We start from the raw sequence: 14,476 nt of genomic DNA, 5'->3' as shown, positions 1-14,476 counted from the left end.
CAGCAAATGATTTTACCTCTAAAGACAATCATTTATCCTTAAAAAGTGGGATGAGGTGTGATTACCTCCTTTAAAAAATGTTTCTTAGGGGCTGGGGATTTAGCTCAGCTGCAACAGCGCCTGCCTGGCAAGCGCAAGGTCCTGAGTTCGGTTCCCGGTACCAAAAAAAAAAAAAAAAACAGAGAGAAAAAAAAAAAAAAAAAAAAAAAGATGATAATTTTTTTTCTGAAATAGGGTCTCATTCTGTAGCCCAGGCTGGCCTTGAACTCAGTGATCTTCCTGCTTCAGAGTGCTGAGATTATAGGTGTGTGCCACCACTGCTGGTTTAGAATGGTAATTTAAAAAAATTTTTTCTTTTTTCTTTTTTTTTTTTCTATCTTTTTGAGACAAGGTCTCACAATGCAATTTGGGCTGGCCTTGAGCTCACTTTGTAGCCCAGGCTGGCCTGGAACTCCCAACGATCCTCCTGCCTCAGCCTCCTGAAGGCTGAGATTGCAGGTATGTGGCACCACTCCCAGCTGCCTAAAAATTATTTTTGAGACGGGATCTCACTATATTTTTCAGGCTAAGTCTCCAACTCCTGGGCTCAAGAAATCTTCCTGCCTCAGTCTTGCAAGTAGCTGGGACTACAGAACATGAAACTGTTCCTAGCTAAAGACGGTATGTTTTATATCATGCATATTTTATCACAATTTAAAAAAAGATGGCCAAGAGTCCTAAGAAGACAGTGTGGGAGGTGGTCACCAGTTTGCCTGGGGAGGTGGGCAAGTATGAAATTCAAAGCCACCTGACATGATCGTCCTCACGGGGCTGGAGGAAAGGACACCTGTGGCTGCAAGAGAGGAAGAAGTGTCGGGGGGCTTAGGTCTGGGGAGGGAACCAGCAGGAGAAACACCCAGCAGAGCGGGCGGGCTGGATGGGACATGGGCACCTGGAGACGGCTGCAGGACACCACCGGGAGGGGGAGGAGGAGAGACGGAAGAGGAAACCGCTGGGAGGGGCTGGGCCTGGGTTCAGACTTTGTCCCAGCTGTCCCTGTGTCCCCCCCCCCGGCCAAGCGCCCTGGCAGGTCAGAGGCTTGTCTTCCAGGCTGTTGGCTGTCTGCCCGCGTCCAGGAAGGCGCTCGGCACACTGCAGCCTCGCGGCTGTGTCACGGGTGAACGAGCAAGCGCCCGTAAGTGGGCAAGAAGCAGGCTCGCAGCCTCGGGTGGCAGGGGTTCGGCCGGAACCATGTGGCAGAGACGAGGCTCAGGGAGAGGAAGGGTCAAGGACAGAGAAGGGCAGGGGGCAAGGACAGGCGAGGAGGGGTAGACCGAACCGGGCAGGGGCACCGGGGTCCTGGCCCAGCCTGCCCCACCGGTGGCCGCTGGTAAGGCTGGGAGGGCAAGCGCTGGCCAGGGCCAGACCCGCTCACCTGGGAGTAGACAGTGGCGTGGACCCAGGCGAGACGGCGGCTCAGGTGGTCTAGTTTTTCCGAGAAAACTTTCTGGCTCTTGGTCAACTCTGCGAGGATATCCTTCCTCTGCCACCCAGGGGAAAGGAGGGCAGTCAGGTGGACCCAGTCCAGGTGCTGCCCTGGTAGCCTCCTGGCTGGGGCTCAACTAAAGCCTGGAGCAGTAAAGGGTTGGGTTCCACGGCCAAAACAACTCTCCTGCCTCTGAGCAGCTGGTGACCCTGCACGAACCCCAGGAGAAGGCCATGGGCCCTCAGGTGGAATCCAGGCCCAGCCCGGGGTCCGTGAGCCCCCATGCAGAGCACCTCCAGGACTCGAGGCCAGAACGCAGCTCCGTTAGCTGGCCAGGCCCGGCCACTGGTGACAGTGGGGGCAGGGAGGCCGGCCAGGGAAGCCTGGCTCAGGCCAGGAAAGCTCTAGCAGAGGCGCTGCCAAGAGGGGGCGGCAGCCCGCTTCCTGCTGACTCTGCAAGCAGCCAAGGAAGCACTCAGGACGGATCCATAATTGATGAGGGGAGGGTATCATTAGTACTGAGTGGTCGATGGGGCTCAGGCTGTGCCAGGCCACTCTGAGGCCTGCTGCCTCACCACTGCTGCGGTGAAGAGGGGAACCAGGAGAGCTGGGGGTGGGGCAGCCCAGAACCGGGCTGAGCAGCACGGAAGCTGCCCTGGCATCAGCCCTCCCTCCCGAGACCCGCCTGCCGCCACCCCGGCCTTACCCGCTTGGGGCACCTGCGGATCTTATCTTCCGTGTCCCTCAGGGCCACCGCGTACTCGCTGACATCGTCAGACACACCCACCATCTAGAGCATCAGGTGCCTCGTGACCAGGTGTCTCACGCCAGCCCAGACCCCAGCCTTCGGCCCGGGGAGTCTCCTCCCACACCAGGAGCCAGGTCAGCCTGAGCAGCGGCAGAAGCCAGCACCCCCGTGCCACCTGGCACACGACACCCCGCGCGGCACCCCTCCCCAGAGCATGCATGCAGGCCGTCGCACAAGACCTTGCCCAGCTGCTGGTGGACGCTGAGGTTGTACATCATGATGGCCCCGTCCAGGACTTCCAGCAGGGAGTTCTCAGTGAGGGGCTGCTCAGGCTCCTCCGGGGGCCGCCCCAGCAGCAGGCCCTCGCTCCAATGACTGCCCTCAACTGGGACGGGGGAAGGCCGGGGTCAGGCCAGGCCTCCGGGCTCCCCGTAAGCCTCGCAGCCTGGATGGGCCTTACAGCAGGAGAGGGAGCCCTTTCTCCCCTTCCTTGGCTGGCGAGGGAACTGCAGGGGGGACGGGCAGAGGGAGGCCCAGGTACAGGGAAGGCACTGCAGCACCGGGACCTATTTTGGTAGGTAGCACTGACTTCCTGCCTTCTGACTGTGCTTCCTGCACCAATGGGACTCTGCCAGGCCACAGGGCAGGGTGGGGAGATAGGGGTGCTTTTGACCTTGCCCAAGGCGGGCACCTACTGTCCTCGCGGGTCCTCTGCTCCACGCTCAGCGTTCGGACCTTCACCTTCTCTGAGGTGCTCAGAGGCCGCCGAGGGGTCATGAGGCTCACGGCCGCTGTGCTGAGGAAGCGGTTGGCTCGGCCCAGGGTTGGTGAGCTAAGCCAGCCCGGCCGGGGCAGGGGTAGTGCCCCTCCCAAGGCCAGGGCTTGCATAGGGCGCTGCAGTAGAGAGGAGGCCAGAGGCAACTCAGCTCCCCAGGCCCAGGCCCACTGGGGTCCCTCTGATCCTCTGGGGCGGGGGAGGGTGGGTTCGGCCTCCACCCCCCTGTGGGAACCAGCCCGGTGAGAAGACCTCACCCACGTGGAGGGGAGACGGGCCTGAGCGCCACCCCTGCCCACAGGACAGAGAAGCCCCAGGCGGAGCCCTGGCCTGTCCCTGCTGTGCACCTGGGCTGCAGCCGGGGCTGGCTCCTCGTCCTCGTCCAGGTCGTCCATGGTGGCCGCCTGCAGCTCCAGTGGGTCAATCACAATGTTGGCTTTGGCAGCAAGGTCGTCTGGAGGAAGAGAAGGAGAGGGCCCACTTCCTACGTGCCTGGCCCGAATCCAGTCTCCTCCCTGTACCTCGAGGGCCCCTTTCCAGCAGTGAGGAGGCGGCGGTGGCGGCAGCGGTGCCCACGCTGTCTGTCCCATCCTTGTTTTCCGTGACCTCCACTCTCCAGGGCTCCTCCTACTACACAGCGGCTCCCAGCCCAGGCTGCGGCCCGTTCCCTCAGCCCCTGCTTGCTGCACTCGGCCGCGGGGAGCTGAGCCCTCACCGCTGTGCTCACAGCTCACAGCTCACAGCACCACCCCTGCCTCCAGCCCCTGCCTCGCCGCCGGCTGCTGTCTCCTCCGACAGTCCTTTCCCTAAGGGCCCCGGCCATGCAGCCTCTGGCAGGACTGAGGTCACGTGATGGAAACCCGTACTCTCCGTGGCCTGGTCAGCTGGCTTCCCTACTCCCTTTCTCACCCACACTGAAGTGTGTAGAAGGGGGTTCTGTGACACAGACCCCTACTTCACTCCCCTGCCTTGCCTGGGCCTTGCAAAACCATCCCTGGAAGGTCCAGCCTTCTCTGTGGCTGCCACGCCCCCAGACGGCCCCACCGCTCTGCCTCGCCTTCTACCCCCAGCGCACCAACTGCATCCTCCTCCCAGCCACAGGTGCCCTCAGCCCTCTGCATGGAGGCAACCTGTGCCGACCGCTGAACGCAGCTAGGCAGCAACTGCACACGCCCACCTCCCCAAGACCCACAGCTCCGTCTGACGTCCTCGCTGCACTTCCCGCCTTCCTCCAGGGTGGGCGCTAAGGGGTAGGGGAGCAAGGCAACCTGGCTGACCAGCAGCTCCCTGCCTGAGCAGGTGAGGGCGTGGGCGCCCTCTGGTGGGTGTAGGATAGATCGCACTCACAGGAGAGCAGAGACTGCTCCTAGGGGGTAGGGACCTGCTCACCGGCCAGGGGCAGATTCCCACCTTTGAGGGTCTTCCGGAGGTGCGAGAGGAGGCCTCCGAGGCGCTGAAGGTCGAAGTAGTCGACTTTGCCATTATAGAAGACCTGCGGCGGGATGTAAGCCTCTGCGAGTCGGAGAGGCCAGGCCGGGGTCACAGGTCAGCGGTGGAGATTCGCTGAGCCCTCTGCTCAGGAAGACCACCCCCGCCCCTGCCCTCGACTCCGCGTTCTGTGACAGTACATGGGCAGCTCTGCTGCCAGGGCCACTCACCCTCGCTGAAGGAAGCACGGGGATTGGAAGCCTTGTACTCATCCCAGTAATAGCGTAGGGCAGAGATGAGCCGGTGCAGGAAGCAGACCATGTACTCAGGGGGGCAGAGCATGGGCACATTCTGTGAGCACAGGGCACAGCACGCATGAGTGCCGTCCCAGGGCCCAGCCTGCTGCTTGGGCAAGGCCCTGCCTGGGATCCAGGCTTGGGCGGCGGGCGGGAGGGGCAGGATGGCACAGGCAAAAGGTCCCATAAGCCAAGGCACAGGCCCTGCCAACAGTGGGCTACCCCAGAGGTCACCTACCCCCCGGCCACTGGCATTCTCTTGCAGAAACTTCCGGAACTTGGTCAGGAAGATGTACCTAGAAGCTTCGCCCTTCAAGGAAGGGACAAGGAAGGCTGTGATGGGCTGAGATGAGCTCGAAGCCCCGAGGCACCCTGGGCCTTCTGTGGGAGGCTGAGCCAGCCCCTGTGGCCCGTCCTAGGGCCCAGTACCACATCCCTGTGTGCGGGACCCTCACTGGAGTCTCAGAGACACTCACTCCACTGTCATCTTTATTGTCCAGCAGCAGCTTCAGGATCTGGACCTGCAGTTCTTCCACCACTGGGGGAGGGGGAGATGGCACTTAGGCTCCCAGCGAGGGGAAAGGGACGGAGGCTGGGGTCCGACTTCTACCACCAGGGTCCCCAAGTCCCAACTCAGGCGTGGGCACTACCAAGCAGCCCAAGTGCACGCACACAAGTGCCCCAGCCCCGCCCCCACCGGGCTGGCCCAGAGGCAGCGGCCAACCTTCAATGCGCTTCTTGAGCCTCTGGCAGCCTCGCTCATAGGCTCGACGCCGCAGCCGCTCCTCCCCGGTCTCCTCCTTCACCTCCTTACTCTCTCTGCCCTAGGCGGGCATACGGATAGAAGACATCGGGTCACCCGGAGCTTCCAGGCCGGCAGAGGCAGAGGCGCCTGCCACTCGGCCCGCCTACCTCCCTGCCGGAGCGCTGGGGCCACCACGTGGTGGGAACGAGCTCCTGCAGCCCGGCCTCCTCCACGCGCAGGGGGCTCTTGATGTAAAAGAAGATGACGGAGCGGAGCACGTCGAAGCTAGCGGACGTCAAGGCACAGCTCGGCTCCCCACAGCACGGCCTGTGCGCCCTCCCAAGTCCTCCCCGGGAAGCCCACCCTCAAGTCCCCACCTCCCCCACCGTGTGCCCAGCTCCTCTGACCGGAGCCTTGAGGAAGCTCCGGCTGGCAAGCCCGTGCGTGCTAACTGCTTGTCACAGGGACAGATGGCAGCAGGACTGCTGGGGAGGGAGCCCGGCTCTCCCAGCTCTGTTTCTGGAAGACGCCACAACGAGAAGATGGCTATGGGGCACGGACTTCCGAGCTGGGGGCCAAAGCTGGGCTCTTCCTCTGGTACCTCCCCACTGTGCAGAGCTGGAGACTGAACCCAGGGGCCTCACACTGAGCTAAATCGCCAGCCCTTTTGTATGTTTTCAACAGGGTCTTGCTATGTCACTAAGCTGCTCGGGCTGGGCTCGAACTTGCAGTCCTCCTGCCTCTGTCTCTCAGAGTGCTAGGACCACAGGTGTGCGCCGTTGTGCCTGGCTTCAGTTAGTTCTTAACACTGTGGAGAAGTGAGAAAGGCTGCCTCCTTTGAGATCCTCCAGGAACATGTACAAAACATAGGCCTCTGGCCAAGGAGGGCAGGGGGCCCTTCCCAAATCTCCGTGTTGCTGAGCTCTGCAGTGACCCTGGAGTCCTGCTCTGGCTGGCTGGGCACCCACAGCCCTCTGCTCTGCTCTCCCTGTTCTGCAGAGAAGGTGCAGGGCGGGCTGGGTCCAGAGCCAGAGACTCAGCTCTGGTCCTCCAGAGTTTTCCTGGGGACCCCCATCCTCTGCCGACCTTAGGACATTACATGACCGGGGGCCAGGAACAAGAAGTGGATACAGGACGTTGCTAAGCAGAAATTTTCGGGACTTCTCGTGCCTCAGGATGGAGATAGTGAGCCTCAGATAGTGGATCTGTGAAGAGAGGGCGCTCAGAAAGGACAGGCAGGGCTCAGGGGGCCCAGGGTCGGGATAGGCCGCCCACCTGCAGGCTCAGGTCTGGGACGATCGGCGAAAACCGGTATAAGCGCAGCAGAGACATCATCAACTGCTTGAGGCAGTCCTGTACCTCATAGTCCTGGGGAGAGATGCTAGGCCAACCATTCGGGGCTTTTCCCAGGCCCTCCCTGTACCTCCCCGGGCTTGAGGTCAGGAGTCTCACCTCCATGAAGAGCCAGAAGAGGTCCAGGACCTGGTGCACCACGGACTGTGCCTGAGCGGGGGTGCTCTTCTCCACAATGCCCAGCAGGAAGCTGACGAGCACAGCCTCCACCAGGTACACCTTGTGCTGCACCGAGAACAGGCACTGTGCAGCGGGAGCCTGCCCTGCTCGGGGCACCGTGCCTGGCACAGGCCTGAGCCCGCCAGCAAGTGCAGCACAGATGAGCCCTCCGGTGTCTGAGGGTCACGAAGGACCACCACCCCACAACCCCCTAGGGCTTTGCAGACGCAGCTTCTTAGCGTATGCCAGCATCACCCCCAGCCTTCTTTCCAGAATGTCCCAGCACTCGGCCTCCCTGGTGCGCTATCCTTGAGGTCGGAAGGCTCTGTGACAGGGGCCCCTGCCAGCTGATGGTACCGGGCCGGATGACCTGTGCTCCCCAGCCCCTAGCACCGGCGCCTCCCCCGAGCACGTCTAAGCCCGTCCTCGCCCCTCAGACCCTCACCAGCAGCGGTGCAAAGCGATGGAAGATGTGGGCCAGAGTGAGCAGGACAGTGGGCTGCCCTTGCAGCTGCCACTCAGAGCTCTCCTTCTCCACCAACCGACCTTCCTGGGCACGGGGAGAAGACCATGAGGAGGGAAGACGGGGAGGGACCCGAGTTGCCCAGGCCAGGCCCTGGCTCACCACAGGGTCCAGCTCCACGCTGAGCACTGCCCGGAAACAGCCCAGCAATCTCTGGGCCCGCACCAGGTCAGCCCCGGGTGGGTCCTGCAGAGGCCGGAAGCCTGCCATTGGGTAGGTGCCAGAGTTAAGGTAGAAACAGCTGACCTGAGGTTCGGACACACCCTCCCTCTCACTGAGAGCAAGGCGAGGGGCCTAGGCTCTACAGCAGACCAGGGAAGCCCCTCATTCAGTCTCTTCGGGGCAAGACTTCTCTAGCCACTTCCCGTTCTCCATCTGCCCGATGGAGACAGTGATGGAACCCACCTAACGAGACTGCTGCAAGGCCCGCTGTCCTCAGACCCCTTAACTAAGTCACACTCTAGCCCCTCACTTCTTGTGGCAGCGGGACTTACCACGAGCCCCTGGTCCTACCAGGGTAGCGGGTCCCAGACTTCCTATGGTGCTCCCGCGGTACAGAGCCCCTCATCCTAAATTCCAAGCCACCCACTGCCATCATCCCAAAATGATATCGCAGGGGACGGCTGCCAAAGTTGAAGGCCACAGACTCCTTGAAAGACAGGCTGATGGCTGGGAAGTAGGCCATGCCCTGGCCCTTGGACAGGTTCTCAAAGGCAGTGCCCAGTGACACACCGTTCCTAGAGAGGGGGAGACCCGTGAGTCAGTGCCGGGAAGGATGTGGCTGTCTGCCTGCAGCTACCAAACAGCCTGGTCTCCTTACAGGGAAAGAAATGGGGGAGTCAGGAAAGGCTCCAGAGGCCAGGCCTGTGGCGAGAGCTGGGAGACTCACAGGCAGAAGGACAGAGTGCCAGCGTCCAGGTCAATCAGGCAGCTCACAATGTCCCCCGCCGCCCAGGCCTGCCATGAAACAAGGCCTTCAGACGCACAGACACACAGCAGCCTGCCCACTCTGCACCCCCGGCAGCACTTCCAAAACTGCCCAGGTGACACTGGTCACCGCTGGAAAGGACCCGAGTCCCCGTCCCTGCCCTGTTGCTGGCAGTCTTTCACGGCTGCCCAGGGGCTCCACATAAGCTGCGGGGATGGACGGGCTGATGATCCCCAGAGGCTTGGCCCTCACCTTGCCATAATTCGTCGTGGTCACGTTCCACTTGCGCACCCGGTTCCCATCATAGGCATAGGAGTTGGGCGTGTCTCCAACCCCTTCCTGGGGAGGAAGTGCCTGTGAGGCCTGGGGCAGCCAGGGCCCACCAGTCACCAAGCTTGGACCCTCACTGCTCTAAAGAAGGGGCTTATGCTCTTGAGGGGAGCAGTGAGGGGCTGGAAGTGGGGCGCCCTGGGGTAGAGTGGGGCCTGTTCCTTCTCCAGAGGGCAGTCCCGGGTAAGGTCTTCAGCAGTTCTGGGGGTAGCAGAGCCCTAACGATCCTTGGAGAGGAAAAGGTCTCCCTGGGAGGGGCCTCCCTTCCGCTTGGGGTACCTCCTGGTTAAAGCGGCAGCTGATGGTGCACCAACCAATCTGCATGAGCCCCTGGGAGGAGATGAGCACCTCGTAGAGCCACTTCCCTGGAAAGAGTGGGATTAGGCCCAGCAGGGGCACGAAGACTGCCCCTTACCTCAGGCCCAGGCCCTGCAACCTCCTCGAACCCCTGTGGGCCTAGTGGAGGCAGGCTCACCTTTGTACACACATGTGGTGGAGCGGATAGTCCCAAAGTTGCTGTGTCCAATCACCTGGGTGAAGAGAAGGGGGGGTGAGCTTCCTCCCAGACACACAGACCCCATCTCCGCCTAGCTGGCCTAGGCGACATGGTCCTGCTGTACCCAACACTGCACTGCGCCTGAATGGGTAGGAGGGGCTGTGCCTATGTTAGGAGGTCCTGGCCAGATGCACCATGGGACAAGATCACGGCTTTGTTGAGAAGGGTTGGGGCTGGGGCTACATCAAAGTTTCAGGCCATGTCAGGTGGGTTTAAGAGCTGAGGGCACAAGGGTCTGGGGCCATGTCAGGATGTATTTATGGCTTCAGCCCCGCTGGGATGAGCAGGATGAACAGGGCCTGGATGGGCAGGGTCAGGAGGAGCCTGCAGTTGTGCCCGAAGGGGCTGGCCCAGGCCCCAAAGCCTTGCCTGCACTCACCTCCAGGAGGTCATCATCCACCAGGAGAAGCCCCTCAAAGCCTCCTGTGTGGTCCAGTACCACCGTGGATGGCCCAAGCCGCCCTTCGACCTGTCCTGGGAGGGGAAAAGATAGAAAGTGAGGCAGGGCAGAGGGTCTACGAGACCTGCTGGGTGTGGTGGCGCATGCCTGTAATTCTAGCACTTGGGAGGCTGAGGCAGGAGGATTGCCATCACCATGAGTTGGGCCCAGCCTGGGCTGCACAGTGAATTCAGACTGAATTACAGAGCGAGACCCAGTCTCAAAAAAAAAAAAAAGACATATAGGGTACCCTGTGCTCCATATCCCCAAACCCAACCTCAAAGATGCCACATACCCTGGCTTTCCTCGTCTTCACTGTCCACCTGCAGCAGCTGGTCCAGGCGCTCTGGCAGGTTCTGGAAGTTCAGGAATTTCCTGGGGAGAGTGAGAGGCTACCAGGGGCCCACAAGCCCTTGAAATCATCCAGAAGATACCAAACCCCTCTCCTGCTCTTTCCTCAGAGCTGCCAAGGGTGGCTGCCTGGACTCCAGAGAAAGGACTCTGCCTCGTCCTCAGCTCTGGCATGCTGGGAGTCAGGAGACTGGGATGAGGCACTAAACTAAAAGTTATAACCAGTCCAATTTGGTGCCTTGGGACTGTTAAAAAGAGGCCTTCCCTAAGCCTTAATTCCCTTATCTGTACAAAAGGAGCAATAGCTCTATGTCAGAGATGCTGTCAAGATTCCAAGGAATAACACACACTCTACGCCTCCTACTCTCACAGGCAGCCAAGGTGATGATGGCCGAGGAAGGAGGTTGCGGGGAAGGTCAGCCCCCAGGGCGGCCCTAGCAGTGCCACCTGGCCTAGCCCTTGATGCCTGTGGTTCTTCTTGGCGGAAACACATGCCCCAGCAGTGTGAAGGGCTCAGTCCTGGGCTGCCAGCTGGCTCTGTCCTATACCCTTAGCTGGCCAGCGGAGCACACGGCCCTCCTGTCCAGAGGGGCTGGGAAATCCGTCTGGGTGCCTCCCTCCTCAGCACGCATGCCCAGAGTGGGATGGGCACTGTCTCATGCAGGCCAGCTCCGGCCTGAGCTCACTGCTAAGAATAGTAAGCAGTGGGGTGGTGGCAACCAGCGGGACTCAGCAGGGCAGAGGTCCGAAACCTATCTGGATCCAGCCCACAACTGCCAGCAGCTGTTCTTCCACCTTTAATCTCAGTGTCCGCCCCCCTCATCTGCCTGAAAAGTCCCGGGAAGGCGATGCAGCTAGGCCACAGCATCAACTCCTACCAGCTGGCTGTACGGAGGCTCGGGGACCACAGGTCCCCTGCTGTGAGCCACACTCACCCTGAGTGAGAGGCAGAGAGCCATCCCTATTCCTGCTGAGCCAATGGCTAGCGGGCAGCTATGCAATGGGAAACTGAAGCCAACCACATATCCAAACAACCCAGTGAATCCTCAAAAGTAGTTTTTGCAGGTCCATGCTTGGGAGCCCCCTCATGCCTGTCCCCTAGAGCAATGGCACAGAGCGGTGGAAAGCCAGCTGGAGACGCCTCCACTAAGTGCCTGTGGCACTGCCTGTTTTGCCAACCCTAGAACCTGTCTACCCTTCCTAGACTTTCCAGGTTCTAGCCCAGGGCCTTTCATCTCCACGGCCCGACTGATGGCCCTGCCGCCTGCTTTCCCTCCTGGCAGCCACAGCACTAGCAGCAGTAGGACCATCTCTGGTATCACATGAGGTAGGGATCAGATGGCCCTGGGAACAGGCCAGGACTGGGGTTGGGGTGAGGGCAGACAGTGGCCTTCTACAAGTAAGAACCTTCTAACTACCATGGCCACTGAAACAGAACAGGCAATGACACTGCTCTAGCCCTCAAAGGTGCCCACCAAAATCAATATAAAATGTAAAAAAAATTCATGGAATAATGTTTGATGATAAAAAATAGATTTAAATGTCTATACACCTTTACATGTGTGTTACCTTGGTGGTGGTGGTGATGGTGTGTGTGTGTGTGTGTGTGTGTGTGTGAAAACTTGAGCTGCACACTTTAGATGCAGGCAGCTCACTGTATATGAATTATAGCTCAGAACACTTTTTAAGGAGGACACTGAGGGTGGCAATTTTTTAGTGGTCTATACAGCACACCCTGAACTCTACACACTGTGACACAAAGAAACCAGAAAGGGATCACATTCACACATCCATGTTGAAATAACAAGATGACAGGTGCTTCTGCTTCTATTTCAGTTTCCAGTAAAGTGTACGTTTAACTCTTACTTTGATTAAATTTAAACGTATTAAACTTGCAAGGAAAAGGTCCTCATGGGGTTTGTACTTTACAAGCTCAGGCAGTGGTTACCGGGGTCAGGGTGGGGCCAAAGTGTGGGCAGACACACAGGGACAGACGCTGATGTGGAGGCCAGGTGCCATGCTGGCACTACACGGGCACCCTTCTCTGACCACATCCTCAGAAGGAAGGATCTAGCATTGCTGGGGAGAGGAACAAGTGAGAATCCAGTAGCACACTCTCTAGCCACAGGTCTCTCAACCAGAAGCAGAGAGCACAACCCACGCCAGGCTGCCCTCCGCACACCTGCACCTTCTAGCCTCTGAGTGACCCAGCAGTGTGGGAAGGGCTAGCCACTCACTCACTCATACCTGCTGGTGGCTGTGGGGGGCACGTGGTCGGGAGAGGAGAAGATGCGATGTAGGTAGTCATTCAGCAGTTTCTCATGTACAATGCCTGGGCCACAGGTCAGAATGGAGAAAAGGAGCATGTGGTCAGTACCACTCCCAGCTCCTGCTAGCCCCAAAGACCACTGGTCCTCAGCCAGCCACAAGGGTCGCGTTAGTTGCTAGCAGAGAAGAGCTGGCTCACAGGAACAAGGGGTGCTGAGAGACCGGAGGCTCATCAGATCTAGGACTTTGCTGCGTTTGTCCCCTTCCTTCTTCCCCCAACACAAGGAGCATCCTCCCTGCCCTGAGAGTCCTTACCTGTGATCCTGGATTTCTCAGCATCTGAGGTCAGCCTATAGCTCTTTCGGGAGAAAGACATGCCTGCCCCCTTGGACGCCATTCTTCACCTCTTGTGGGCAGCCAATGGTCCTGGAGGCTGAGCCAGATGCAAAGCCCATCTATCCACTCACAGCCAGCCAAGGGCCCCTGCACTTGACCTCAGTCTTGCAATGACAGGAAGGCTGGGGGCAGGCGAGGCCAGAAGCATGTACTCACACACACCAACCTACAACAGGAGAGACAGGAGCTCCTAGCTTCCTACACAGGGAGAACTGCTGGAGTCTGAGGCCATGTGACAGGAAGCACAACTTGTTCCACACCGTATTTCAGTGCCCAGCCTGGGCCCACAGTGAGCAGGTACCAAATACATGTTCGCTGAGCCATAACCAAATGTCTCTGCTCCGGGAAAACCAGATTAAAATGTCCAAAGTGAGGTGGCCTAGACCTAAGCCCCTGTATCCCTCTGTTGTAAGCACCTCTGGACCCAGTTTATGTGGAGAAGAGAGAACCCTACGGTGCATTCCATCAAGCACAAAACATCACTAATGTGGCCATCTCCAGCCAAAAGTCCCACCATTCCCCCAAGTGAGGCTTTGTCCCTCAGCCCCAGGCTCCTCCCTTCTTGTCCACGGCGTTGCTGTCTTCCTTGTTCCAGCTCACACGCGGCTTCCCACCCCATCCAGGTACCACCCTGCCCAGCCCTCGTGGCAGACGCCACTCATCTTCCCACTGCTGTCTGTCCCCCAGTAATACGCTGCCGCAGCTGTTCAAGAACCTGCACGCAGGGCTGGGGATTTAGCTCAGCGGCACAGCGTCTGCCTGGCAAGCGCAAGGTCATGAGTTTGGTTCCCGGTACCGGAGGAAAACCAAACAAAAAAAAGAACCTGCACGAAGTCCCTGGTGCTGGCCTCGCGGAGCTGTACCATCAACACAGCCGCTAGCAGCCACATGTGCATATTAACATTTGCATCAAAGTCTAAAATATAAAACATCGAATTTCTCCATCACATTAGCCACATTTCGAGAGTTCCATAGGCATATGTGGCTGGCCCGGATTGGATTCATCTCCCCATCACAGGAAATCCTGTGAGTGGCTATCCAGATGACAGCCCCCGGCACTGCCTTCACCAGCATCCCCCTCGCAGCACACTCTCATCTCGGCCCAGCGAGGCCCTCCGCTCCCCGACAAACCCTTGGTCTGCAGGGCGCCCGCCTCGGCAGGGCGACTCCCCGCTCCGCCACCCATCGCGAGCCCTCCGTGCCCGTCCGTGCGCGGTGCCCCTCACAACGGCGCGGGTTTAGGACTGAGGAGCGCGGTCATTCAAACCTCCTGGAAGCAAGTCTTCCAGACGTGCATCCAAGTGTCAGACGCTGCGCCTTCCGACGAGGGGCGGAACCTGTGCCTGCCCGGGGGCGCCCTGTCACTGCGATCCCACCCAGCCCTGCCGAGGGATCCGGCTCGGAACCGAACCGATTCCGCTTCTGGAGTCCAAGGACGCCGAGGGCAGCGCACGGCCCCCTCCCGGCCCCGAGCTCCGGAGGACCTGTCAGGCCGGCCCCGGCCCCGCAGCACATGGGCCGCGACCACCCCGTGCGGCGCTACGGCCCTGGCCTGGGCCGGGCCTGGAAGGCAGACACTCGGACCACCCGCTCCGAGCCCCGCCGCCCCTCACTCACCGCAGCCGCGGCCGCCGCGCCTAGCGCACAACATCCGCCCGGCCTCTCAGCTACGGCGTCCGTCCAGGGCCAAACCACCCGCCCGCCCGCGCGCCCCGC

At 60.0% G+C, this 14,476-nt stretch overlaps 1 protein-coding gene across 2 annotated transcripts in view; it reads right to left on the bottom strand.

Annotated features, from left to right (window-relative positions):
- The window catches only part of Rnf123 (ring finger protein 123), a 26,664-nt gene extending 12,188 nt beyond the window's left edge, over positions 1–14,476 (bottom strand). Inside the window, exons 1-26 of one of the 2 annotated variants that reach the window (XM_005410209.2) lie at positions 14,378–14,476; positions 12,680–12,926; positions 12,344–12,428; positions 10,041–10,120; positions 9,686–9,780; positions 9,226–9,280; positions 9,030–9,115; positions 8,673–8,759; positions 8,382–8,449; positions 8,104–8,229; positions 7,595–7,709; positions 7,415–7,519; positions 6,910–7,035; positions 6,733–6,825; positions 6,589–6,662; positions 5,625–5,742; positions 5,437–5,536; positions 5,189–5,250; positions 4,951–5,022; positions 4,647–4,767; positions 4,399–4,500; positions 3,336–3,442; positions 2,909–3,107; positions 2,453–2,598; positions 2,172–2,255; positions 1,415–1,522 (exon numbers count right to left, since the gene is read on the bottom strand). In XM_005410209.2, the coding sequence (XP_005410266.1) occupies positions 1,415–1,522; positions 2,172–2,255; positions 2,453–2,598; positions 2,909–3,107; positions 3,336–3,442; positions 4,399–4,500; positions 4,647–4,767; positions 4,951–5,022; positions 5,189–5,250; positions 5,437–5,536; positions 5,625–5,742; positions 6,589–6,662; positions 6,733–6,825; positions 6,910–7,035; positions 7,415–7,519; positions 7,595–7,709; positions 8,104–8,229; positions 8,382–8,449; positions 8,673–8,759; positions 9,030–9,115; positions 9,226–9,280; positions 9,686–9,780; positions 10,041–10,120; positions 12,344–12,428; positions 12,680–12,761 (2,496 nt within the window). In that variant the 5' untranslated portion in view covers positions 12,762–12,926; positions 14,378–14,476. The other variant, XM_005410211.1, reaches the window with a different exon arrangement.

The sequence above is a fragment of the Chinchilla lanigera genome, unplaced genomic scaffold, assembly GCF_000276665.1.
Source record: "Chinchilla lanigera isolate Chin_1 unplaced genomic scaffold, ChiLan1.0 scaffold00131, whole genome shotgun sequence".
NCBI classification, from domain to species: Eukaryota; Metazoa; Chordata; class Mammalia; order Rodentia; family Chinchillidae; genus Chinchilla; species Chinchilla lanigera.
This window is presented reverse-complemented; position numbering and strand designations above follow the sequence as displayed.